General features: G+C 39.5%; 3 protein-coding genes across 4 annotated transcripts; 1 reads left to right on the top strand and 2 right to left on the bottom strand.

Annotated features, from left to right (window-relative positions):
* Positions 1-1924: 1924 nt before the first annotated feature.
* Positions 1925-6544, bottom strand: LOC101160913 (S-adenosylmethionine synthase). Its single transcript, XM_004072360.4, has 9 exons — positions 6304-6544; positions 5678-5755; positions 5465-5587; positions 5271-5383; positions 5010-5153; positions 4686-4904; positions 4423-4605; positions 4167-4300; positions 1925-3690 (listed from the first exon to the last, which is right to left on the bottom strand). Exons 1-9 carry the CDS (start codon positions 6395-6397, stop codon positions 3588-3590), a joined length of 1191 nt encoding a protein of 396 aa, XP_004072408.1. The 5' UTR covers positions 6398-6544; the 3' UTR covers positions 1925-3587.
* A 3129-nt stretch (positions 6545-9673) lies between these two features.
* Positions 9674-22517, bottom strand: LOC101173869 (phosphatidylinositol 4,5-bisphosphate 5-phosphatase A). 2 transcript variants are annotated; one of them, XM_011479134.3, is made up of 13 exons: positions 21593-22517; positions 17937-18423; positions 17518-17625; positions 17263-17371; positions 14660-14776; positions 13796-13971; positions 13478-13589; positions 13281-13390; positions 12942-13143; positions 12614-12751; positions 12450-12533; positions 12269-12373; positions 9674-12101 (listed from the first exon to the last, which is right to left on the bottom strand). In XM_011479134.3, the coding sequence occupies exons 2-13, from the start codon at positions 18416-18418 to the stop codon at positions 11772-11774; spliced, it is 2073 nt and encodes a 690-aa protein (XP_011477436.1). In that variant the 5' UTR covers positions 18419-18423; positions 21593-22517; the 3' UTR covers positions 9674-11771. The 2 variants fall into 2 exon arrangements, with proteins under 2 accessions (XP_011477436.1, XP_004072635.1); XM_004072587.4 differs by having other exon boundaries at positions 21479-22516.
* Positions 22518-23490: 973 nt separating this feature from the next.
* LOC101173635 (selenoprotein M-like) lies at positions 23491-26001 on the top strand. Its single transcript, XM_011479126.3, has 5 exons — positions 23491-23708; positions 24379-24414; positions 24596-24630; positions 24702-24780; positions 25390-26001. The coding sequence occupies exons 1-5, from the start codon at positions 23613-23615 to the stop codon at positions 25591-25593; spliced, it is 450 nt and encodes a 149-aa protein (XP_011477428.2). The 5' UTR covers positions 23491-23612; the 3' UTR covers positions 25594-26001.
* The last annotated feature ends 36 nt before the right edge of the window (positions 26002-26037 follow it).

The raw sequence follows: 26037 nt of genomic DNA, 5'->3' as shown, positions 1-26037 counted from the left end.
TGCCCATTCATGGTGTTAAACGTGTGACACCCAGCATTCAGTTAAATATAGATATTTGCCTGAGGATGTGTGGTAGAAGAAATGTGCAGCTGCTGTAATTGCACTAAAGTCATTCATGCCCTTACTGGAGGACTGCCCCCCCCCCTGGTTAGGGTGCAGTGTAATCGAAGTGGGGGACAAATTTCAGGGTGAGGGGGTTCGTGTTTAATGTCAGAACTGATTTGGTTTCTACAAGCTTAACAGCACTCCTCTGCTGATAGCAGCTCTGAAAAATGCAGAGGAGACAAACACAGTTTCAGATCATTTGATCATTTGAACATAAGAATAGGAAAAGGTCAGCATGAACAACAGGATTTGACTGTAACCAATACTTCCTTAAAATATTGATCACTTTAGGGGACGTACTGGTTGGTGTTTTATCTTTTAGCTGCTAAGAATGCACAGCTCATGACTGATTAAAGGATCATTGGTTTAAATTCAGACACAGCGTCTTTGTTTTTGCCAACATTTTAAACAGTAACAAGAATATTGTCAATTGGTTTTAAGAAACATTCTGCATTATAATTTTCTTAAGTAAATCAAGTTAAATATAAAAAGTGCTGTGTTTCTGCTTTATTTTCTGTTTTTTTTGTACCTCATTATAACACATATTGACCATAAGCTTATTATTTTATTGTAGTTGTATTTTATTGTTTTAAAATCAGACTAATCAGGGTTTTCAACATTTTAAATGAATGCTGGTTTAAAGCAGATGAATATATTTGGCCTATTTTGTCCAAGAATTTAAAGTTACAGGAATCTTGTCACAGAGCTGATAGAAAATCATTGATCTGACTTTGACAACACACACACACACACACACGTTTGTCTTACCGCTTATAGACCAGACAAGATTCTTCACTGTCCTTGAACATATTCCATACATTCAAGTGGTTCAGAGATAACTCTGAAGCCCTTTGATCTTACACGTAAAGATGAATTTAGTGACGATGACTTCCATCCGTTTTTCTGACTATTTTGACTTTTACAGGTGTTGAAATCCCCATAATCAGGTAAAGGAGAACAGGACCTGAATTGTAACTGGTCTCTGAACATTCAGTTTTTCAATGCAGGTTTTCTGAAACTGATTCTTTTAAAGTTTTAGTTTACAAGTAAATGAAACAAAAACCCATCTACTTTTTACACCCATAAATGAGCTGGTTTATATGCAGCTACACTTCAGTCATTGTACATTTTGTGCTGACTAAACTGAAGCAAAAGTATATAATTTTGTACATTTTCCTCTTATCAAATATGGAGAAAGAAATAGACCAAAGTTCTGTTAACTTTGACACAATCAATAACAGAAGGTCCTTAAGATTTCATCAATAAGGCTGATTATCTTACACGATTTGCTATTTTACATGAAAATGTCAAATGTCACATTTTCCTAATGTCAATAGCACTTCCCATTTAATATATATTTTTGAATTCTGAGGTGGTTGTCGGTTTATTAAAAAAAAAAGTTTGCTTTTCTTTAACATGGAAATTAACAAACCATCTTCACAGATTACTTCAGAAAAGCCTAGTTTTGTACTAATGTAGACATTTTTCCTTTTTTACTGATGTTAATCCATTTATTTGTCAAACCTGTGACTGACATACATGTATTTTTGTTGTAATGCTGAATGAAAGAAATGTGAAAGTGATTATACAGACTGCATGGCCTTTAAGGGTTTTGGACAGAAGGCATTAAAGCTACATAAAGACAAGAATTACCCAGGATTATAACAGTTGACCTGTTTTACATAAAGTAGTGGAGATAAAGATCAAAGAAAATGTATTAAACATGCAAATAATGATCATATTAGATCAAATGAATGTTCTGTTATCTAATTTTAAAAGCACCATGCTTTAGACCAGTACAAACAGAAGCAAACACAAGTATTTTTGTAAGGCGAGTAGTTTATTACAATGCATTAGAAAACTACCCGGTCTAAACATGAAGCGTAAATCACAGTATGAGCTACTTGTTCCTCTGGAAGTGGAGCGCATGTTGGTGGGTGGGGAGGAGGGAGGGGCAAATTAAGTTGAAGAGGAAGTAGAAAAGGCACTCTTTAAACTTACTGTAGCCAGCGGGATGACCTCAAGAGTGGTTAAAGGGAACAAATCCAAAACTTTACTGTCCCATTTGCGGGATGGCTTTGTAAACAAGGCTAGTTTCTCTGTACAACACCAGCCACGTGTTGCCATCACACTGAGGGGCAAGAGCCAAGAAAAAATGAAATGGCACTAGGCAATGCAATAGGATTTCAGAAGCAACCCACTGAAATAAAAAAAACAGAAGATCTGTAGTCCAAAAAAAAGATTGCAAAAATACTCTTACAGTTGCCAGTGAAGCTTTCTTGAGGTAGACCAAAGCTTTTCTGTACAACACCCTGGGCCCTCAAGATGAAACACTGAAATCGTCAAGTCAAAGGATTCAACAACCAAATGTGTTTAAAGCTGCCTTCTGAAACATCGGCTTCTCTGTATCCACGCCGAGTTCCAGAGAACAAATAAATATTTTTGTTTGATTGTATTCTGAAATAACGAATAGACGCCCCTTCAGGATAGAGATGGAAACAGGCTTCTCTGTAGCTACACCTGCCATCAATTCACCCGAGGAGCAATAAAGTTAATTCAAAGCCGTAAGAAAAGAAAAAGACAAGTGACACTACTTTAGAAAAAAGGGAGTAGTTTTTAAACTTCAATGGATGAACTAGCTAATTTTCCTCATCACCTCAACATCAAGTATGTTCAACACCTCTGCAGACCAAAGCAGTGACAGCAGCTTCTGACTTTTCTGTATTACGTCAGAAATAGCAACGGTCTGTAGGGGCATCAGAGGCCCTAGACTCACTGAGTTTGTAAAACTACGATTTGGCTTGTCCCTAAACCTCCAATGCATAGCATTTTTGTTTTAACCAAAGACAACAAACCATTGATTTTCTTTTTTTTTTTTTTAAATTGTGCCATTCTAGTGTCCTCCGCAGAAATAACGAGTAAAGGCAACAGAAGACGATACCAGGTCAAGGTAAACGTAACAAAACGGACAAAGAAGGAATGTTTAGGAAGGAGCTAAACGTTTGAGGGATGGTGTCTGACTGTGAGACCCTTGAACTACAAAATGATGCAAGGAAATGAACCAGGGAGGTTTTAGACATCATGCAGACTCAAAAGTGGTAGCACCAATGAAATCAAAGAGTGGCACTGCACTTTGCCAATCATGCTAACGCAATGACAAAACTAAAGACAGATGACGTGGAATGCCAGGAGGAAAAGCGTCTGGATGCAGCTACTCTGTCACCATCACAACAAATAGGGCATCAGCATGAAGTACTATGATGAATGATTAGTCGGAACATCGAGTGAGGCATGCCTTCTAGGACCCAGCACAGTTGTGCAACCAGCAAACAGTAACAAGACAAACAGGGAGGTGGGGAGAGGGACGCATGTTTCAAATTATGAAAGAGTGGAAGAGAGGAAAAAGCGCATTTCACCCCTGGAACCTTGGAGGCTTCTCTGTAGTATACACCAACAAGCCTAGGGGGAAAAGCTTAACAGATTTAGTATTTGAGCTTTTTGGGCACCTCCCATGGGAAAGAATCTCGGCCAAAGTGGCCATAGGCTGCTGTCTTCTGATAGAAGGGTTTCTTCAGATCCAGATCCCTGGAATACATAATCAACATGTTTAGCCGCAGTAAAAATTCACCACCACCCCCAAATGCACACATCTGTGCTCACACAGGCGCAATGCTTGCTGAAAAGCCTGCAGTAAAAACAAAAGGCTGCAGGAGGGAAACATTGGATTTACACTTACCCTGCCAACCAACAGGACACCACTGCTTGTTGATAAACCACAAATCACGCAATTTACAAAAGTTGGTGTCTACCTGAGCTTCCACCAGACAGAAAATGAGCTCACCGAAAGAAAAGCAGCGGTGACTACTTCACATACATTCTTCAAGCAAGGATCAGCAATAGTTACAACGTAAGAAAACGGCAAATATATAGCGTTGACGTGTACTTCTTTACTGGATCATCTGAAATAACACCTTTGACTTAACTAATTATATATAGTGAGACATAATTCCTTCTAACAAGACAATAAATGTTACTCAATGTCTGATGATGTATAACATTACCTCACAATGACCCCAGGGCGGAGGTCAAAGTTCTTCCGCACAATGTCAAGCAGCTCTCTCTCACTCTTCTTAGAGGTCCCGTAGTGGAAGATAGAAATGGAGAGGGGGTGGGCAACTCCAATGGCATAGGACACCTAATATAGCACATATAGATTTATTATATCAAGCATAAAACCACATATTTTTAGACAGGAACCTCTTGCAGCCCCTCCTCCAATAAGTACAAAGACTAGTGCAATTTTAAAGCGGCATTTACCTGAACCAACACTCTCCTGCAGAGACCAGCCTTAACCAGAGACTTAGCCACCCATCGTGCTGCATACGCAGCAGACCGGTCCACCTTCGTGTAATCTTTCCCGGAAAAGGCGCCGCCCCCGTGGGCTCCCCAACCTCCATAGGTGTCTACAATGATCTTCCGACCAGTAAGCCCAGCATCACCCTGCAGTTAAAGGACAGGCATTAGCTGAGAAAGTGACTTGACTTGAAGGCCACAATGGTCATTTCAACTACAGTACAGACCTGAGGACCTCCGATCACGAAGCGCCCACTTGGCTGCAAGTGGTAGATGGTGTCATCATCCAAATAGACGCAGGGAACGACAGCCTTTATGACCTTCTCCTTCAAAGCATCCCTCATCTCCTCCAGGCAGATATCCTCATCATGCTGAACAGAGACGACAATTGTGTGCACCCGCACAGGGAGCATAGCACCACGGTCCTGGCGGTACTGAACAGTAACCTGCAGAAACAAAAAATGAACAAAATTAAACACAAATTGTTTAAAAAGAATTTACCGATGTGGCAACTGTAATGTGCATAAGGCAAATGCAAAAAGGCGAATTACCTGTGTCTTTGAGTCTGGCCTAAGCCATGGGAGGGTTCCATTGCGACGCAATTCTGCCATTTTAGCATTCAGCTTGTGGGCAAGGACAATAGTGAGAGGCATGCACTCCTCAGTCTCATCCGTTGCATATCCAAACATCAATCCCTGCAGAATTATTTGTGGTTAGTAAGATAAAAGATATGAACACAAACATATCACAGCCATCATTAATACCAATTAGAAATGTTCTGGGATATGCCAAAACATTAGCACCCCCCGTACCTGGTCCCCTGCTCCGATTTCTTCCTCACTACGGTCAATGTGAACACCCTGAGCGATGTCAGGAGACTGCTGCTCCAAGGCCACCAGAACATTGCAAGTCTTATAGTCAAAGCCTGTATAGAAAAATAAAAAAAGAATAATATTAAAAGCCCCCTTCTGCAATTCAAGAAAAGTACCCAATCAAGATGGCATACCTTTAGAGGAGTCATCATATCCAATTTGTCGAATGGTGTCCCTCACGACCTTCTGGTAGTCCACCGTTGCACGTGACGTCACTTCACCCGCCAAAAGAATCATACCGGTCTTGGCAACAGTCTCTATGATGTGCAAATCAGGACGTCAACTACAGATGCAAACGATGACAATGACAACACCCGACAAGGAAAAATGAAAGAAAGATTGCTCACCGCACGCAACTTTGGCATCAGGGTCCTGTTTGAGATGGGCATCGAGGACAGCATCGCTGATCTGATCGCAGATTTTATCTAGGAGAAAAAAAAACTCGCGACTTAAATATGTTTAACCTGAGAGATGTGTAAATAATGGGACAGTAAAAAGTAGTGTCAACACAAATGACAACGTTTATTTCAAGAGTGACTTGGAAGCTAGCATGAGCCGCCATTTCAGCTGAGCTGCTGCACGTGCGGAGGGAGCGCGTGCGTTACGACAGAAGGCCGAAAAGATAATTATGTAGATGTACACTTTAACTCTAATTATTTATAGAAAGAAAAATAGCATTTTGGCATCTCGTTGTCCGAGTTTGGGATTCACAGGGAACGCGACCCCGGTTTTCTCTAATTCTACATTAGCTAACCAAAGTGAGCTTTAGCTTAGAATGCCGGCCCAGGCGTTCCAAAGGCCAAAACTTAGAAAAAAATATATAATATATTAATCTTTAATCACATTTTCTTTGTGTTTAAAACATTTAATCTGTTTCGCAGGAATGTAAGGGGTTTTTAAATGCCAAAAAAATGCCATTAATTTCGAAAGACAGACGGTACTAAGCGTGTAGTAGTACTAGTAGTAGACTTACCGGGATGTCCTTCTCCTACAGACTCAGAGGTGAACAAAAAGCAGTCTTCCTCAATGAGAGAGTTGTGAAAACCGTTCATCTGCCCGTTCATCATGTTTAGCGTCAATAAAGAAACAAACGCTCAGATGATGTTCTGCAAAATGGCTTTTATTGGTGACGGATTGTCGTTATGAAAGACGCCTGAATAAGTCTGTTTGCAGCTTAGAGAATGAACCTCATGGCGCAGAGCTCCAGTATTTATTCACTGAAGTCAGACGTTCTGACGTAACCAGCAGAGGTGGGACTGTACCATTAGACCTATGGACGGGGGGAGGGACATTCTGCTGCAACGAATTATCTAGTTTTAGCGGATCACATTATTACATAACGTTACGTTGATCCTCAAACCGGTTAATTCACAATGTTATAACACCACTTTGGGCTTTTACTGTCATAATCGAACTTTTAAAAAAATAGTTAAAATCTATGAAGATCCGCAGTTAATCAGATTATCCTTAGTATGGCAGGATTCTGCTCTTCGAAGCATATTGACTTTAATAAAAGGTGGAACCCGAAGATGTTTTTTCAGACTTGAACCAAGAAGCACACAGATGAGCACTGAAGGGTCTTACTTTTTTTAAATTGCATTTAACCTTAAAAATTGAAACCTGAGATAAATAGTGAAGCTAAATCAGTCCAAGTCATAGTATTTTGCATTATCTCTTTCTATCGGGTGTCAGGGGTCGAGACAGTGGTGGAGACCCTGCAGTGCAGGAACACTGTGTTCTATAGCACTGTTATTCCTATTATCAGTTTTTGTGTAAACAAATACTGTAATAATTTTTGAATTATTTTTTTCTGCTTCACACTTTTTCTTTAATTATTTGGGACTAAAATAGACTTGATCATTGTGTTTTCTTTATATGTTCATTTTTGTTTTGCTCAAGTTTTCCTTAGGGCTGATTTGACCCAAGGATATTTTTTCCCGCATTGAAAACATTCAGGAAATAGCACGTTTAAATATGTTCATTGTTTGAAATCGTTGTTTTGGATCAACAACCCTTGTTGCCTGAGCACCACAAAAACAGGGGTAATGTGAAAACTGTTGTTGTAAAAACTGTGGTTCCTGAAAATATAGAAAGTTCTCAAAATAGCATGAAAGCATCCTTCCACATTAACACTTTTTTTTTTAACCACAGAATTAGATTGTGTTTGAGACCATACTATATTTCGGATTAGCTTGATTATATGCCATTTTCCTCTAATAATGATGAGGAGGAAATCCATTATGCCAGTTATCCTGCTTTTTGTTGAGCACCAATATATTTTCCAAGATGGAAAAATCTGGTAATTCTTTCACTTACACAAGTGTGAAAGTTCATCTGTGGAAAAAACAAAATGAAATTACAAGTTAATTACAAGTTAAGTCATCTAAATCCTATAGGCTTGGTTTGCCTGTAAAGAAAACTATAAAATAGTAAAGCCACAGACAGACTATCCTGCAAGGTGAAGAGCATAAAAGGCTAGAGACCAAGTGATTCTTTATACAGTCATTAGTCTAAAGGTAAGTCTCATACGTAATATTAAATTATTAGTAATACAGGATGTATGATCCAATCTTAGGATCTTCCATTCTACAGAATAGGGACAGCTGGACAGAATTGATCAATATTTTTGCACAATTTAAGTGTAAAAAAAGGCATTTTGTAATTTTACCAGATGTTCTGTTTGGGGGAATACAGATCTAAAAGTTTCTAACTGTGTTTGTTCCTGGAGTTACAATGTTCTTAAACATTAAAAAAACTCCTACAGAAATTTTTTTCAGTACAAATGTTACAAATAAGAAAAATGTGTGCTTGTGAAAAATCTGAAACCAACTAACAACAAAAAATTTCCTTTTTGTTAGTTTTTACTAAACAGGCATTTGGCTCTGTAGCAGGAATTCCAAATTGTTTAGGTTGTAAATTAACCAACCAGCAATGACTAAAACAAATACTTAAAACTTAATGTTGTTTTTAAGTCATTATTTAAATGTTTAAATTGCTGGGGTCAAATCAAACCCAATTATAAAAGATGTTCGCAAATCTTCCTGGTAAAAGAAGAGGTTTAAAGTAAAGATTTTTTGACATCAAAGTCATCAACTTTATATGTGAGTTAAAATTGTATCATTGTGTAAACAGAAATGCATCTGTTTGTTTTCAAATGAGCATTTAAATTATTTTTGGAGCTATTTCAAAAACAATAATAAGCACAATAGGTTATTCGCTGTGGCGACCCCTGATAGGTTGTGCTGAAAGTTGAGCAACATCAGTGCACTTACTGAAGAGCATGTTGTCCTTTATAATGTTTTATCATTGTACAAGTTTACCACTAAAAAATTTTACATTTTTCTTATGTCCACCAACAAACACCGTTACGTACTTCAACCTAATTTCCTGATCTTCTGAAAAAGCTCTCAGGTCTCTGACACTTTATTCCTTGTTGACTGGATCAACCAAAGCTGTTATTTTACACGTTTACAATAAAATAGTTTTTTTTGTAAGGATTTCTTTACTAAAGTTAGTTATGAACACAAATTTTAGCAAATAAAGCAAATGTTTGCATAATGCATGAATATTCTCACCTCTCCTATTTAAAAAAAGGCAATTGTTTTAAGGGTCCTATAATGTGAGATGGAAAATGTTCCATGAAGAAATGGGTAATATCCTGTAATACTCATTGAGGAGTTTAAATGCATCCATAGAGCATAACGTTTTATTTTATTTTAATGCAATCTTTCCTGACTTTAGCCTACTTTTTTATTTTTAATTGGATCTACATCCCTTACAACTACATCCCTAACCACCATTGCATCAGCCACCACCACCCCCACATCAGCATCAATTCGCAGAATGGACGTTTTTATTTCAAAGGCTCAAAGGATGATGCAAGATTCCCCCAGTGTTGCTTTTTGCAGGATTAGTTGAAACCATGTCCACTATTCAGTTCTTTTAAAATGCTGTTAAACTGTACTTATTTCTGCATAAACAATGAGTAAATGCTGGTAATCACATAGCAGCTTTTATTGCACAATTTGGGATTATGAGTAAAGTCCTTGCAATAGTAGCCTTTGTACATGAGATATTTTATATGCTTAAAATTAGGGGAAGGTTCACAGGGCCAGAGTGCAAACTCAGGCATGACTTCTATTTTAAGGACACCCACCTCATTTACTCTGTAAAATGCACATTCATGCTTACTTATTGCTTTTCATCTTGTGTTATTTCCACAACTATGAACACTAGTAAATGCACTGACAATTCCCTTAAAAAGCTTCAAGTTAAATTTAACTCAAACATATTCAAAACATTATTTAAAAAATTAATAGTGGTAATAAAAAAAACAACACATATATGATTTAAGTATTATTTTATTAAGACAAAGCTGCACTATTTCTTTAAGTTCACAAAAACAGTACATAAACAATCGTCTTAGCTCTGGTTTGATGATTTACAGAGACAAACCATCTAAATAAACCTAAAGTCAATATTTTATAGATTTTCAGGGTTTCAGTTTTTTTTAATCATTACTACTTGTAATTTCAATTTCAGTAATACAAATATTGATAAACTCAACAATCAACACCTGATATCTGAATTTACAGAAATAAAAACAAGGTAACTCACATCTGTCATTACATATATATAGAGGAAAATATCAAGATTTCATGATATTTTCAGATTTTCACTGAAATAAAGCTTTGTCACTGCCCAGCAGAATTTTAAAATCATTTAGATTTTGAATAGGAAAATAAATAGATAATTTAAATAAAATATATGTGTATATATACATGTATATCTGTATATATACATGTATATGCAAACATAGATATATTTTTTAATATACTTTATATCTTATGTTTTTAGCCACAAATTTACAAAACAAAATACATGTCACAGTAGAGAATCACTGTTTGTGACCGTATTCCTGAACATATGTATCTAAATACCCTAAAGAACATTTTTACAAACTTTTTGACAAATGTCCAGCAGTTTTTCTTTTCAAGATAAGGAAAACCCACAAATGCACCATAAAAACATTTGGACATTTTTCCATTTAATGCAACTGGAACTATCCTGGATTTATTCAACAAACATTTCTACTTCAGTTAAAATTCTGCGAGTTTTCTGTTTAGTAAGTTTCACAGCCACAAAAACAACAAAGATGATTTAAAAAAAAAGAATAGCACTTTTACGGCACAATACCCATAGTACCGGAATGTACAGAGTGCCCATTGGCAAACCATGCAAAGGCAGCCATACAGCAGTCATATTTAACAGTTTAACTACCCCTCACACCCTCCAAACACACCGTCCCAAACACACACACACGTGCAGACCTCCAGCACAACATACACTAACAGGGAACAACAGATGTACACACAGAGGTCACAGCTACAACAATGTCCTACACTAACCGTCCAAAAGTACAAAGTGTGCAAGATGGTTACACGTTAACTATGTAACACCACTGTTGTGACGGTTGTTACTTTCAGCTAGTTACAGAGATCAATGATGGGGGATCATAACTTCAGAGAAAAAAATGATCAACTGAAGATAACTGAACTAATAGTCATTCAGACATTTAAATTATTCATTATCTCTCATAATGGTAAGGATGGTGCATTACAACAGAGCATCACATCACTTACAAACAAATCAAGGCAGTTTCCTGTTCAGCTCTGTATAATATCAAATGTTTGTTGGAAAAAAGGGAGATAATCGACGCTATTTAAAAAGTGAGTGAGTGAGATGCCATTTTATTAACATGAGGCCCACTAACTAAAGCAAATCACACCGGGATAGTTATTGCTCCAGTTGTTGTCCTTTTTATTGTCCAAATCAGTGTGGCTGACCACAAATCAACAAGTTTAGCTTTGACAGCTGTGCCGGGTCAGCCGACATGGCATCTCACAGCCACGATGCCCCACTGAACTGGTATGGCAGTCTATTAAAAGGCTTCAACGTTCTTAGTAGACTACAGTGCTGTGCTCCCAGAATTTTGTGTCTGCGCCTCCTTTGGTTTAGCTCTGTTTTATGTGTATTATGCAGCAACAGGATTTGGAGATGATTAGAAACTTTTTTTTTTAAACACACTGTTTCACCTGTATTGAATTTCCAAAAGCAGGGAATGTTTGCAAGGCTAGAATCAGACTGCATGGCCGTCTCCTTTAGCAGAATTGAATTAATAAGGGCATGATCTCTGAGTAATTGATTCAATATATCCCTGTACTATCAACACCTGAGACTATACAAAGATACAGAAAACAATAGACAGGCAAACAGTAACCAAAAGGGAAAAAAAAAATCATGAACGGCTAACAGCAAAATCCAAAAGCAAGAAACCCTCCCTAAAATCAAAAGTTAACATAAAAGTGGTGAACTGGTTTAAAAAAAAAGGAACACAACTAAATGCAATGCAACGGCAACAAACGGCAAGTTTGGCGATTTTCACACTCCTGAATCCACTTTGCTTTTGTTGGTTTCTGCAGAAACTATCTGCTGACTAGTGCTGCCCTCTTCTGGTTTTTTTCTAGACTCACTTTCTGCCGCAGCACCATCTGTAATTTCAAGCTCCGTCAGCTTGGCAGGGGCAGGGCTTCCAGAGCGACTACGGGAGTGGCTGGCGGAGCGGCTGCCACTTCGGTGGGTACGGCGTTTGACCTTACGAGGACTCGAGCTGCGGGACCTCATCTTCATGACAACAGTGCTGTCATCTTCGGAACTGAAGTCAGAGCTGTCTGAGGAGCTGCTCTCATGTTCTGAAGATGGAAGCTGAATCTGTGAATGAACAGGGAAAAAAAAAGGAAATAGCAAAAGGAAATGTATAAAATACAGCTGTAAAACACCAGGAGATTCAATTAAAAAAAGAAAAATAAAGACCAGACCCTCTGCTATAATAGTCTTTGATTGCCTCAACTTAAAAAAAAGTGGTGGGCTATCATTACCTGAAATGGTTCCGTTACACCCACAATCGTGTTCATGTTGTTGCTATAGTAACCCAAAATATAGTCCCCTGAGCCTTTGGGCAATTCTTCCTCTATAAAGGTTACCTGGAAAAGAGTTACTCAGATGTTTATCAAAAGTGACCAAAACCAGTGCTTAAGCAGAATCATGCATCTAGTTCACCTCATGTTCTTGTCGAAGAAAATCTGCCTCCTCCTGCTTGGCCCACACATACCCCACATAATCCTTGGGGTGCTTAAAACCCACCTACAGGTTAACAGAAAGTTACAACAACATTTGTCTTTAGATGTTCTACGTCGAGGCAGTGCTGTATTATGACAGGTTACCTTATACAGTCCGATCCAATCCCAAGAACTCCGAGAATATTTGGGTGCCATCTTGAATATTACTTTGGCATCAGCCACACTATTCCACTCATCTTCCACTATGATGGTGACCAGAGGAATATCCAGTTTGTATGGAAACTACAACCAATGACAAACAAACGGAATCAATGGCATTAAGACATATTTCACTCAATATGAGTATCTCCATGAACTAGTCAATAGGTTTCTTAATTAATAAGTTCTTAACCAACTTTTGTTTTGCTAAAATAATTTTGAAAAATGCCTGTATATCTAGTTTTCATTCATTCTTTTCATTCAAGGCTCCCACCTGCAGGGTGAAGATGGAGGATACGGGTTTGTGGTCACTGATCGTGTATTCCATGTGACTTTGGTAGGAGTGCTGTGTCACTTTGGTCCCGCTGGTCAGCCCTGAAAAGGACCCACGCTTCTCAGAGCTCTGAGCAGCCGGTGCGGTGGCTCTCAGGCGCCACAGGATCCTGTCGGTCCAAGCTGGTTTACGCTTCTTCCCGCTGTAATGTTTCAAGAAACAAAACAGGTGAGAACAAGAGACTAAAAGAATAACACAGGGTTCGCAAAGAGCTCGTGGGAGCATATAATATTTATTAATGAGTCCAGCAGGGTTTAAAGCTGCCTTTGCTTCACTAACCTTGTGTCATAAGTATTTGTTCCAACATCGAATTTATAGGTGGGGGGAAATTTAAGTGGACCTTCGTGAAAACCCTCCAACACAGTTTCGCTGTCCTTGGCCATATTGAGCTGTTAAAAAATTGAATTTGGCTCAATTTATATGCCAGTTGACAATATTTCAATGGTCAAAACAGAAGTGCTTCTCTGGAAACTCACTTGATCCTTTTCCAGAAGTGCAGAGAACTTGTTGTTGTCAATGGCTGACTTAACAGCTTGTATATCCAAGTCGTTAATCCGAAAATTAAGATCTCCAAACCAGAACACAACACTAAAAAATAAAATGTCTTTTTTACTATATACTCATGTCTACAAAATAAATCTCAATATTTTTTAAACCTAAACCATGGTAGTTTGGTTTAAACCTAATACCATGTTGCACTTTCAGCAGATTTTATAACAGCACATATTACCGTACTTTACATTATTTTAATAAATTAGTACAGAATGATGAGGTGGAACTGTGTGATAACTTACTCGTGGTCGAGAACCCCGCTGGCAGCCTGCCCCTCAAACTGCTGCTGTTGTAAGATGCTCTCGAAGTCTTCCATGCGCTGGTCGGAGTTTTCCATGTGAGCCGGCAGGTGGCAGTTGACGAAGCAGATGGTGTGGCCAAACACTGACATGCGGGCGCCCACGCCACCTTTATTCCCCTGCAACACACTCAACAACGTCAGATCCTGATACCACTTTCCCAAAGTGAAGTGAAGAAGTCAAAAGTTAACTGCACTAGAAGTAAAATAGTTTTAATGAAAGAACAATTTTAATATAGTTTAAAGCCTAAATTTACAACTAAAAGGAATGGATATGTAAAGAAAATCGTGCCACCTTGCAGCCCTCATTTTACATTTTCAATAAATATTTATTGAAGAAGGGACTGGTATGTCATAGTTTTTTTGTTATTGCTGCAGCAGAAATAAAGTTATTTTTTTATAACTTAAGCCTGTTTTTGTTCATTAACCAGTGAACTACATTTATTTTTGATTTTTTTTATGCATAGAAATTCGTGGAGGCAAACATTTGATAAGCATTTTACACTTTAGGCCCTTTAAGGAATAATGTAACCTTCATTATGTATTACGGAAAATAAGGAATAATGTAAAGCATTATTTATTTATTTATTTTTTAAAGTGGAAGTAAAATGTGAGCCCAAGAGAAATGTATCCATTTGAGAAGAAATAATGGCCTACTATTACTGCTACTTCACTAACACATTAAAAGATGTCTTAATGCAAATAAGCAGCATGCATGAGAATTAAATGAATTAATTTTTGGAGTCCCTGTGAAGCTTCAAACTTCCATGTAAAAGGGCTGATCAAAAACAGTATGGGGGAGTCTCACCCAGTAGCCCCCCAAGCCTGTGCGGGTGGTTTCAGTCTGGACTCCGCGGAGGAATGGCAGATGGAAATATTTGGCAAAAACCAGCAGCAGCAAACCTTGCATCCTCTGGGATGTTACCTGAGGGAAAGTCAGACAGGAAGTACAAGATGAACGTAACTAAAGTTCTATATCTAACATTTCATCGAACTTTAATCTTGTTTTCTATCATTAAAAATTAAAAAAAATTGCACAGAAAATAATTTTACAGTTTTCCGTCATTGTACTTGCAAACCATTTCAGAAACAACGCCTGCAGTGTAAACTTTCACTGTTCAGCTCTTTCAGTGGACATTATGCTTCTATTTAACTCTATGCAGATTTTGACATTTGTGCTCTTCTGACATAAAAAAAACGTTTATAATGTGGAGTTCTAAAAAAAGAAGGGCAATAGTTTGGCATCTATTAGTTAAGTGAAGCAAGTGTTTGCATGGTATGTCAACCCCATTCTCAGATGTGAATGTCCAGTCATTTACATTCCCCCAGCCTCCTAACCGCAGTCTGGAGAGGCACAATCACACCCGGACAGCAGTTCCCTGCAGGCGCTACAGAGGCATACATGCCCACGTGACAAAACCCCCTCTTGCTTGTATACCAAGATGATATTTGAACAACTTTGTTGCGTAACAGATTCTACTGAACCGTAAAGGCAACCAACTTTATTATTTTCTGGTGTGCGTGTGGATGCGAGTGTACACATCTGTGTGTGTTTGTGCCGCAAAGAGGAAGCAGTTTTTTTCCTGTGGTCCAGTGGCATTTCCTATCAACGTCAGCGAGCACAGAAAGCCAACCTGCATTTTAGCGGAGAGCAGGAAAGGTACACAAATCCAAAGAGGAACTATTTGATCAAGACAAAAAAGACGTTGCGCACAGGTGTGTGTTTGACATTATGCTGCAACAGACACAAGTGAGGAAATGAAATCTACGTAACAAGTGTGATGTAAACAGGAACGTTTGAGGAGGCAAAACAACTGTTAATTCCAACCTGTCAGATGGAGATGAGTACAGAAGCATCAAACATCAACAAACACACTTTAGAGGGTTCTGTATTGCATATACTGCAAATTAAATCATAATACAAATACAGATCTGCAGCGATTAACTCAACTGAATAGCTGCAATCAAAAATTGGGTCTGGGTAGGATGTCCGGTTGAACAAAGTATCAGCATCATAGCAATGACTACACACTGTCCTACATATGTTACCACGAATTAGGCCTGCACAATTAATCGCAACTTTAGCGTAATCGCGATTTCAAGCTGTGCAATATCAGTATCACAAAAGTCAGCGAAAATCGCAATAGATGGTAAACCTTAAATGTGCTGAATCAATCTTATGGCATCTTGAACTATTTCATGAACTGAATAAATCCCTTTAGCCATTTGACCAATCGGATGGAGTCCTTCATGTTGTTGACCCATCCGATGGAGCTTTTATGTTATATGTTGCCCTCCTAATTAGACGACGGTCATTTGGAGAATAATTTAAGGAATTTTGAGTCTTATTTAAATTAAACTTTTGTGGAGCCAGTTTAGCTCGTGCTGGTTTGCGGCGCCTTCCGTCCGTGAAACCCGGGTTCGACTCCAGGCTCCTCCCTGTTCCCTTCTCTACCACTGCCGGTTTCAAGCCCGGTTTGAGAAGGTTGCGTCAGGAAGGGCATCCGGCGTAAAACATTGCCAAATTTAACATGCGACTCGTTCGCTGTGGCGACCCCTGATGGGAGAAGCCGAAAGTGGAAGAAGATTTAAATTAAACTTTTGCAGTTAAATGGAAATGTTTTTGTTGCTTTTGCTATTTGTTCATTTATCGCAAGTTATATCGTCATCGCAATATTGATGACTAATATCGCATATCGCAAGTTTTCCTCATACCGTGCAGCCCTACCACGAATCCTTCCTGGCTCAAGAACTTGACAAACTCGTGCACGTACCTCAGACCTGCTCACTGCACTAACATCCACTGGAGACGCACAAGGAATGCACGTCAACAAAGCTCAAGCGGCCCACAAGATGCCCGGAGGGTAACATCACTCTCACTGTCAGAGGCCCATCAAGACTGTCAGCGACGCAACCCAAAAATAAAACAACAGCCTGCGAGTTCGTTGTCTGGCACTTTCGGCTCGACAGCTGATTCATGGCTCCCTGCACCAACTGAGCCAAGCTTTAATACATACCTGGCCAGTTCTACATCTGTCACAGCTTCAGAAAATTCAGCATAGCAGAAATACGTTTTGTTTAACACAATTGTGGCTCTACTTGTGAGTTTAAAACACGGTGTTAGATAATAAGTGCTGTATGAACATGTGAAGTTGCTGAAACACAGCAAGATGAGATCAAGAGTCAGTTAGAGCTCGAATTTGCATAATTCGACAAACGGCATAAGAACAGCAGATACACGGACTTTACAAGCCTGCTTTAAAGCGTCGCTCATGTGTTGCCCTGGAAACAAAATGAGCCCAAACAACACGAGGCTGAGGCCACACCATAAATAACACGGTAAATTCAGCCATTTGGGTCTTTAACATGGACGTATGCCTAGGCATTTGTTTGAAAAAAAACATCACTAACCAGCACATATCCAAATGGGCTGAGTCTCTCCATGCACAGCTCACTCCACTGGTCTGTGAAGAGGGCGTCTTTCAATCTTTTGTTAATCATAGAGTTCACTTCCTGCAGACTTTGAAGAAAGAAGAATGGAAAAGAGTAGCAGGGTCAGCAGCAGGCACGTGTCTGAGAGCAGCAGAAACCAGGCAGTTTGATCAGGTAAAAGAAGAAAGATGTGAAAATCTGGGAATTTACAGACCCTGTGAGAAAAGCTCTTACCCGATGATATACATGTCTGTGTTTCCATCACCCACGTTCAACCCCAGCAGAGCGGTTATGTCGTCAGGAGGCTCCGCGGAGCCCACATTCCAGGTGATGATGTGAATGCTGATGGAGGAGGAAAAGAATAAAAACATTTATGTTTTTGCAGATATAGTCTCACATCCCTATCTATGTCTTAATTCATTATTTCCACAAAATAACCTTTTAAAATATCTATTATAGTGTTGAATGACTATTATTCATTTAAAATTCCTACATCCTCCACAGAGTCAGTTGTGACTCCACTCAGAGAAAGTTGAAGAAATTTAGGCTGTGAGTGCTGCAGATAAGGTTTCTGAACTGTCTGAGAATGAGGGGGCGATGGAAGCCTGCTGAGACATAAATGTCAGGACACACACAGAGCTGGGGAGACCTACCGGAAGTCTTCCATAGTCTGGCGCTGCGTGTCAGCGGTTCCTGCCACAGACAGAGCTCTCTGTGCATGAGGATTCAGGTGAGCAGGCACAGACCTGCTGGCAGGTGGTTGGGGTACGGAGGCAGCCCTGACAGGGTGGTGACCCGGACCCTTAGGACCAGACTTCGTGCTCGGCGCCGGGCTCTCTCCTATCGGTTTAACGGGCGCAGGGCGGGAGGGTTTGGGGCGGCTTGCCGCTATGCCATCAGGCAAACTCTCCTCGTCTGCTGGTGGCACAGGTTCAGGTTTGGGTTCTGAGATGTCTACAGAACTCTCAACTCTTGGGCTCCTCTGGGGTCTCCGAGGCCTGTGGGGAACTGTAGGCTGGCCGCTTTTAGAGTCGGCATTTGGATTGTTTGATGGCACAGATAAAGCCTCTGTGCCGCTTTTTGTTTCGTCTTCTGGAGTCTGGCTTTGGCTGGGATTATTTTGGTCCGTTTCCATGATTTCTGCAACAGGACAATGATAATTCTACTGTCATGCCTTCATTTACCTTCATTTTATTTACATCCCAACCATCACCAAAAACAAAACATTTTTTCATTGGGAACGAATAATGAACAAGATACAATCCAGTTAAATAAGAACGTTTCCGTTCAGGTGATGGGAAAAACTGTCAAAGAAAGCTCAGTACATCTGCATGAAGCAAACCAGCTAAAGAAAAACAACAAACATGTTAAAGGACAGCTGAAAAAACAGGACAGAGAGAAAATCTCTCACTGTTCTAACCCCCATTTGGATGGGAATTTGAAACCCACAATCCTCTCTAGATTTACCTAAGCTGACTGTTGGTTCACCAGTAAGAAAAGAAAAGCTCTATCGGTTCATGTCAGCTCACAGCACCTGTAAAAGCCAAGCATATGGAGCTGCTGAATGGTCCAGATAATGCAAACTAGCAGCAAGATATGCAGAGAGCTGCAGAGAGGTCAGATGCATTTATCACTGTATACGGATAAGGTTTGGCATTGGTTTCTACCAACTGCAACAATTAAACTAGTTGAAAATTTCCTTTGCAACATCTGGAGATGAAGATAAAATAAAATTGCAATACCAAGTCTTACACTTAAATGTGTCCACAACTGAAAATAAAACTCGTTATTTTTCATTGACAGCTCACTATCAATTAATCTCTAACATTAAATCATGTTGTCATGGACACAGTTTCTTTGTGTTTCAATGGATTTGAGGTGCAACTCCAACCAGGCTCCATCAGCTAGTGTTTGTAAAAACTTATGAGAAAAGAAAAAACAGATAACAAAGAAGTGAAAATCCTTTACTAAGTAAAGGATGGTCAGAATTAAGCCAAACCCTTTCCCAGCATGGCTGGAATCACATGTTCTGCTCAGTGCACATCGTGCAGGTCAGTGGGGAGTGCGGGCTTCCGCTCAGGGATAGAGAATCAACAAAGCTCTTGTGATTATTCACATGACCTTGAGAAGATGGAGGCCATGCCTCTCATACAGAGACAAGTGCTGCCTCTGTGCATTGAAACATGCAGGTCCTTCAGTCCACCAATAACCTGGCATTTTGGCATAATGATTTCTAGAGCTCTGTGTGCTACAACTTGTGGAGGGGAGATGTGAGTGGGAAGAGGGGAAGGAGCCAACGTGGGAGTGGGTGTGAGCAAAACGAGCCAGGGAGAGCGTTATGGATAGCCAGCCCCTTCAGTCACAACACCGTGTCTCTGCAAAATGTTTCTAAATCCATTCCCTCACATTTCTCTATTCATCCAAGCTTTAATCCCTTTTTGTGGCTCTTATCGCTCCATTTCTCAGAGCCTGTCTTCCCCCAGCCTCATTATCCCCGTACGGAATCATGCACTGACCCAAGTAAGATTTTTCCTGCTATAAATATTCCTTGGATAAAAAGTTCCAAACCTAAAATCTGCATTCTCTTTCATCCTATCCATGCTCTGTGATGTCACACTTCACGTTCCTCTTGTATTGTCTCCTTTCAGCCAATCCCCTCACAGTTCCCATCAATGACGCAAACATGCTTCAGTCCCAACATCCCAACATAATGAGCGATAATGTGTGTTTATGAGGTCTGCAGCACAGCAAAACATAATAATAACAGGCAAATGAGGAGAGTGATGAAGTGAAAGCATAGTGACCTCCTGCAGAGTGGGATCTGGACACACACTGGTTTTGTGGGAGCCGTTTCCTTTTCACGGATCGCAACTACAAACATGTGTTGTATGCTCCTTCATAGCTGAAGGAGCAGGAAGGATGTGGACCAACCCAAACAGAACACTGCTGCCAGCCGTCTTGGCTCTTCTGGCAGGATTAATTGACAACATGGATAGTTATCAGGGGGTGACTCAAACAAATCATTTAAGTCAGATTATCTGCATCCTTTATTCATTTTATTTTGTTAGCTTGGCATGACTGCGTTGGGCTGATTCCAGCTGCACTCTGCTCTCTTCCTTGTTTATTGTTAGAATCATGGCCAAGAGGTGCGCTGAAGATGAGTGCCTCCAGAACCATATGCCCCTGTGAGAAGGATACTAATGATGACCGGGACAGAAATGACTACCACAGCTGTAAATGGCTCCTCCGGGGTCCTAATGCAACTATGCATCCCTCTCCTGTATCCACGGGGCCCCAGCTTTCTGATTAGGCTACAACCCTGACTGTAGCTTGTCAGAAAGATTGTGCTGCAATTCCAACACTCAAGTAAGATGCTGACAACACGCCGTAACATGGCTGTGCTTTTGAGAGTGACAAAAAACGGCTAAATAGAAGCGTGACTTGAAAGATGGCGAAAACAACATACTGGCTGTTCAACACGGATTTGCATGAGCGAAAAATTTGTACAAATGCAAATGTTTTTTTTTTCCCTGAGACTAAACATTGAATCCACTGTATACTGAATTATAATTAATTAGCAACAGTCTCTTTTTGAGACATTTTGATATTTTCAGCAGCTCCAAGCAGCCTCTTTGGCCTTAAAGATCCCAAACTAATTAGAAATAAGTCCCTGGCATGAAACGAATATCCAGTTTCCTCTATTTGAAGACAAAAACATGCTTATTCTATTCTCCTACTGTCACATACTATTACTGACACATACTGTGATGTGAAGGATCTTGGTTGTAAAATGAAACAGAACAGCAGAATCTCTGCCCTAGTTTTCAGTAGGACAGGTTTTCAGAGCAGAAGAGAACATGAAGGTCATTGTAAGAAACGGGCTGTGTTTAGCATGAGATCTTATCTCAGACCCCCTGCTGCCTGTCAGCGTCTGCGCGTCCTGGTGTGCGCGTGGATGTGCGTGTTTGTGATCCAGCAGCAGGGCTGGAGGGCTGGTTGCAGGTAGGAAAATGGAGCCGTGTTTTAATTTCTTTAAAGCAAGGAGCAAACAGCTGAGAGCAGCACCCACACCGACACAAGCAGATTTCATGACAACACATAATCATACAGCCTTCTTTTGAAATGTAAACACCGCTTATGGTGGTTTGATAATTGGCCATGACGCATGCGTGATCTGTTTAATCAACACCTTTACCTGTTTATGGTTCTTCTCAACAGGGAGCTCAGTATCTGTGCAGGTGTGGAGCCTCGATAAAAAAAGAAGTTAAAGATTAACTAAGTGACAGAAAGAAAAAAACACGTAACTTTCCTTTTCCTGATGCCTCCTAGATCATGGAACCATGCGGATCTCAGCGCTTCCTTTCTAGCAGAGGAGTGCAGGTGGTTTGGCAGCGATGCTGGGAGGAGAGGTTGGTCGAGGGTGGGCTACATCTCCAAGAAGCGCGCGCGTTCCTCTCCCCCGTTCAGTTAAAACGCCCCGGCGGTAGCAGCGCCCCTTCGCTTCGTTCGTGCCCTTCAAATGACGGACGACGTCCTGAACGGACGTGAGCGAGCGGCCGCCGCCTGCCAACGTCTGACTGCCGTACCGTCCAACTCGGAGCTCCTAGAACTACGACACCTAGAGAGGACTCATCGCGCAAACACGACTTCCGTTTGAATGCAGGCTGCTGTTTCACATTTTCTGCAGGAATCTGTAAAGCACACAGCGGCTTTCACATAGGATCAACACTGCCTCCTAGTGCTCGATTTGTGAAATATGTTGAAAAATAAGTCAGATGTTTGCAGGCTTATACTGAATTTCTCTTTATCTTCAAGTCCTTCTGACCTTTATTTTATTTTACATCTTGATATTTAAGCATACGTGTAATATTTTAGGGGGGGAATCAGATGTTTACTTCTTGTTAGTTAAAATATGTTTTATGATAATTTAATGAAAACAATGCAACTAAGAGTGTAATAATTAATCAACCTAATTGATAAATTCATTTCTATTTCTATGATTCAACCAGATCCATCTGTCTGAGGCAAGTTGTTAATTGAATCAACTCATAACATAATACAATTGTTTTAACATGAAATAAATCGATTATAATTAATATTAGAAGATACAATTTGGATTGAGGCACAGTAGATTAATTTTACTATAATGTCACAATGATCAAGTGCCATCACAATAGACAACACACACGAGACAGCAGCAAAAAATGATCAAGTCATCATTACAGTCCAACTTGTGGAAACACTTTGAAGACATGTGACCATACAGTGGTAGAATGTTCCAATGATGTTCCCTTTGGATTATTTCTATGTGGAAAAACAACAACATGAAATTAAAATGTGAATGGATTCTTCATTACTTTTTTGTTTTTTGTTTGTACACATAGTAAATTTACACATGATTATCTTGTTAGAAAAACAAGGAAGTTGGAAAACTTCACCTGCACTGTTCAGTATCCAGGTATTTATCTCTGAGTCCCACCGATTACATGCTAAAGATGTTCTGAATCAATTTTAGGTCAGTAAATCAGATCAATCAAAATAAACCAATATAAACTAGGAATAGTATATTTACCACTTTTGGCTTGTTTTGTGTTGTTTATGAAAGATCACATTATCAAATAAGCTTTATAATAGGGGCAGAAGTAAAATAAGAATTTAATTCTTCTCACTGCTCCTTTCCTGTAATGAATATGTGTGTACATATGCTTTATTAAATATTTTAATATATTGTGGGTATTTTTTTCATGAAAGGAACAAATAAACATAACAAAACTTGTGATTCACAAAACATAACAAACTTTTTGTGAGTTTAAGGCTGTATAGTCTTCCGTAAAAACCCATTCAGTTCTTTAACTGTATTTCTTCGAGATAATGAAGGCTTTGACCCGATAGTTCCAACTGTACAGCATTGTGAAAAACAAAATTGCATGTTTCCACATTTAGTTTTATTTTGTAATGGTTTATGAAGCTTTTATTTTGTTGATTCAAACTTAAAGGCAATAATACATCATCAGAAAAGCACTAAAAAGATTAAAGTATACAGTTCATTCATAGTTAATATTCAGAAAGATCTGATGGAAGTTGTGTGTCAACTTTAACTTTATTGAGATTTCAGGGCTGATCATCAGGTTTATGGAGTCATAAGATTCCAACTTTAGAAATCAACCTTGTGTGGCTGAACAGCCAATGGGAGTCCTCCCCACGCCTTCCTGCCTCATCCGAGAGCAAAGCTTGACGTGGCAGCCGATCACCACTTCCCCTTCTGTCTCCCAGTTACCTTCGTGCATCCACGGGTTCCGGTTCGACGGAAGACCGGCTCCGGGAGGAGAATGTGGCTGATCGCGCTGGCCGCCGTTCTTCATTGCGCCTCCGGTTATGATATCGACGTGAAGAAGCTGGAGGGGCTGGCGCGAGCGCGGGTGGAGGTATGGAGCTTTCTTCATCCTCTGATCATGGTTTATTTCGAGTTTATAACAATCATACCTTAGGGCCGACAAATTGTCTGAAAGGGGCTCTTTTTTTCGACCTACAAAATTTAAGTGTTGTGCGCATGCGTAAGGGGCTCTGGAGGACTTGGTACATTTTTAATAAAATGATAAAATCAAGGATTTCTCATAATGATCATAACTGTTACTGATGTTAATCATTCCGTAATTCACTGTAATTCATCTCATAACTGTAAAAAAATCTGATTATTGTAAACATATTCTATAATAGAGAGATCAGGTTGTGCAGGTGAAGCACAAAAGCTTTTGTATTTGTGTAGCCTACTTACCCCTGGGTGGTAAAATCAAACCAAACTGACAAAAAGTATTAGCTTGCTTGAGATGCTGTTGTGCTAGAAACCTATTTGCAGGGAGATTCCTCCACAATAACAAGTTTTGAATCTTTTTCATAGATTTTTGAGGGAAACAGGGATTACTTTGAACAAAAATATAAGTAAAATGTGCACAAAAACAAAACATAACTTAAATCTTTTCCCAATACGCTTTGTGTATCTGCCATGAGAACAAAAATGTAAAACTAACGCATTGCATAGTTTGTTTTCACCAATCTTTTTTCCTCAAAGCTGTCTAATTTTCTGCCTCTCTCCAGACGTGTGGTGGATGACAGCTCAACAGGCTCAGAGAGGTCAGTTTTACCGTTATGTATGACAAACAGGGAGGGTGTCAACAGGCAGATTGAAGCCTCATCAATGCTCCTTCTGGAATATATATATAGATTTCTCATTTTCCACCCAGAATTTCTACCAATTCCTGACAAATATGGCATCTTAGCCAGAAAATCCTAATCCTTGTCTCTCTTTTTGCAGGTCAAAGCTTTTGTGACTCAGGACATTCCACTTTAGTATCCTTAAATTCTGTTCTCTAGTTCAGAATTGGGTTATGTTTTTTGAAAACCTTGACCCCCTATTTCAGCCATAACTTGGTGATGAAGCACATTCCTGGGGCTGATCCTGAGCTTGTCCTCCTCAGTCACTATTATGATGAACTTGATGTGAGTATAACATCCATGCTTTTGTTTAGTTTCTCTTTTGTTTTGTATTTCAGTAAAATTATAAATATATTTCTTTTTTGCAGTATTTCTTTTTGTGTTATTGTTAACTAAAAATCACTCATCATCAGTAGAGTGGAAGTTGCATATAGATGTGTATTTTGCTTCATTTCATGCAATGAGACTTTCATTTGGCCAACTTTTTGGAATGCACTGAAACTTGGTGTGGGTTAAAAAAAATAACAGAAATATTCAGAGATTCATAAAGATATCAGTATGGACCAATGTTTCCCTAAAAGAAAGGCAAGATTGGGTAAGGGACCAAAATTATAACGTTTTTTTAAATCCAAATGTCAAAAAGGGAAGCTTACATTTTTTAATACACCTTAAATGGAACTACCGGTACTTTAAATTATCGTCAAAAATAGGCTATTTATTAGACACAAAAAATTAAAATATCATACATATTTTTTACAGACCTGAAGAAATCAGACAACTGTGGGCTACTTTTTAATCTGTTGAAAATGGCTTATATTATGCTATGATTTGAAAATAATACAGCACCCTATTGTCTATGCAAAAGATGTTTTTAAACATCATCTCTTCTTACAGAGGATTGCCCTTTCTCACATGACCCGCACTGAGATTAATGAGCTTTTGGTGAAACTGGGGTTTTATAAGAAGGAGAAACAAGAGGATGAGGTGCCAGAGGAGTTCCGCTTCTCCCCCGCCAAAGACAGCCCGTTTAAAGATGAGCCCCAGCACAAAGCATCCACCTCTGAGGGAAACGCAGAGGCCGAGCACACCGACCTATAACCTGCAAGAGCAAGACCACCCATAGCTGCTGACAAATGTTTGTAATTCTTCATAAGACCGGGAGAAAGCTCTGGGAAATGTTAGACACATGTGACGACCCGTTATAGGCCCACTCTTAATGAGCACCTAGTTTTCATTGTACATTTATGGGTCGTATCAGGTTATTTTGTGGGTGATTTTCTACTGTCCAAACAGAAATTTCAAGTTTGTGTGAAATCATTTCCATGATCTTTTCCTCTTTTTGTGAGTCTGTGTTTCCTTCTTTCCTGCTGGGGAACTGAATGAAGCTTCAGGCTGAAAATCTTCTGACTGGCCTAAGGCTGATGCTATTTGTTCTTGTGGGTAGGACTCATGCAAACAAGATGACTCCAGAGGAAATAAGAAAATAAAAACAGCCAAACCACCCTGATTTTGTTGTTTTTTTAAAATATATTACATAAAAAA

The sequence above is a fragment of the Oryzias latipes genome, chromosome 9 (assembly GCF_002234675.1).
Source record: "Oryzias latipes chromosome 9, ASM223467v1".
NCBI lineage: Eukaryota > Metazoa > Chordata > Actinopteri > Beloniformes > Adrianichthyidae > Oryzias > Oryzias latipes.
The sequence above is the reverse complement of the archived record's forward strand: the minus strand, read 5'-3'. Positions and strand labels throughout refer to the sequence as shown.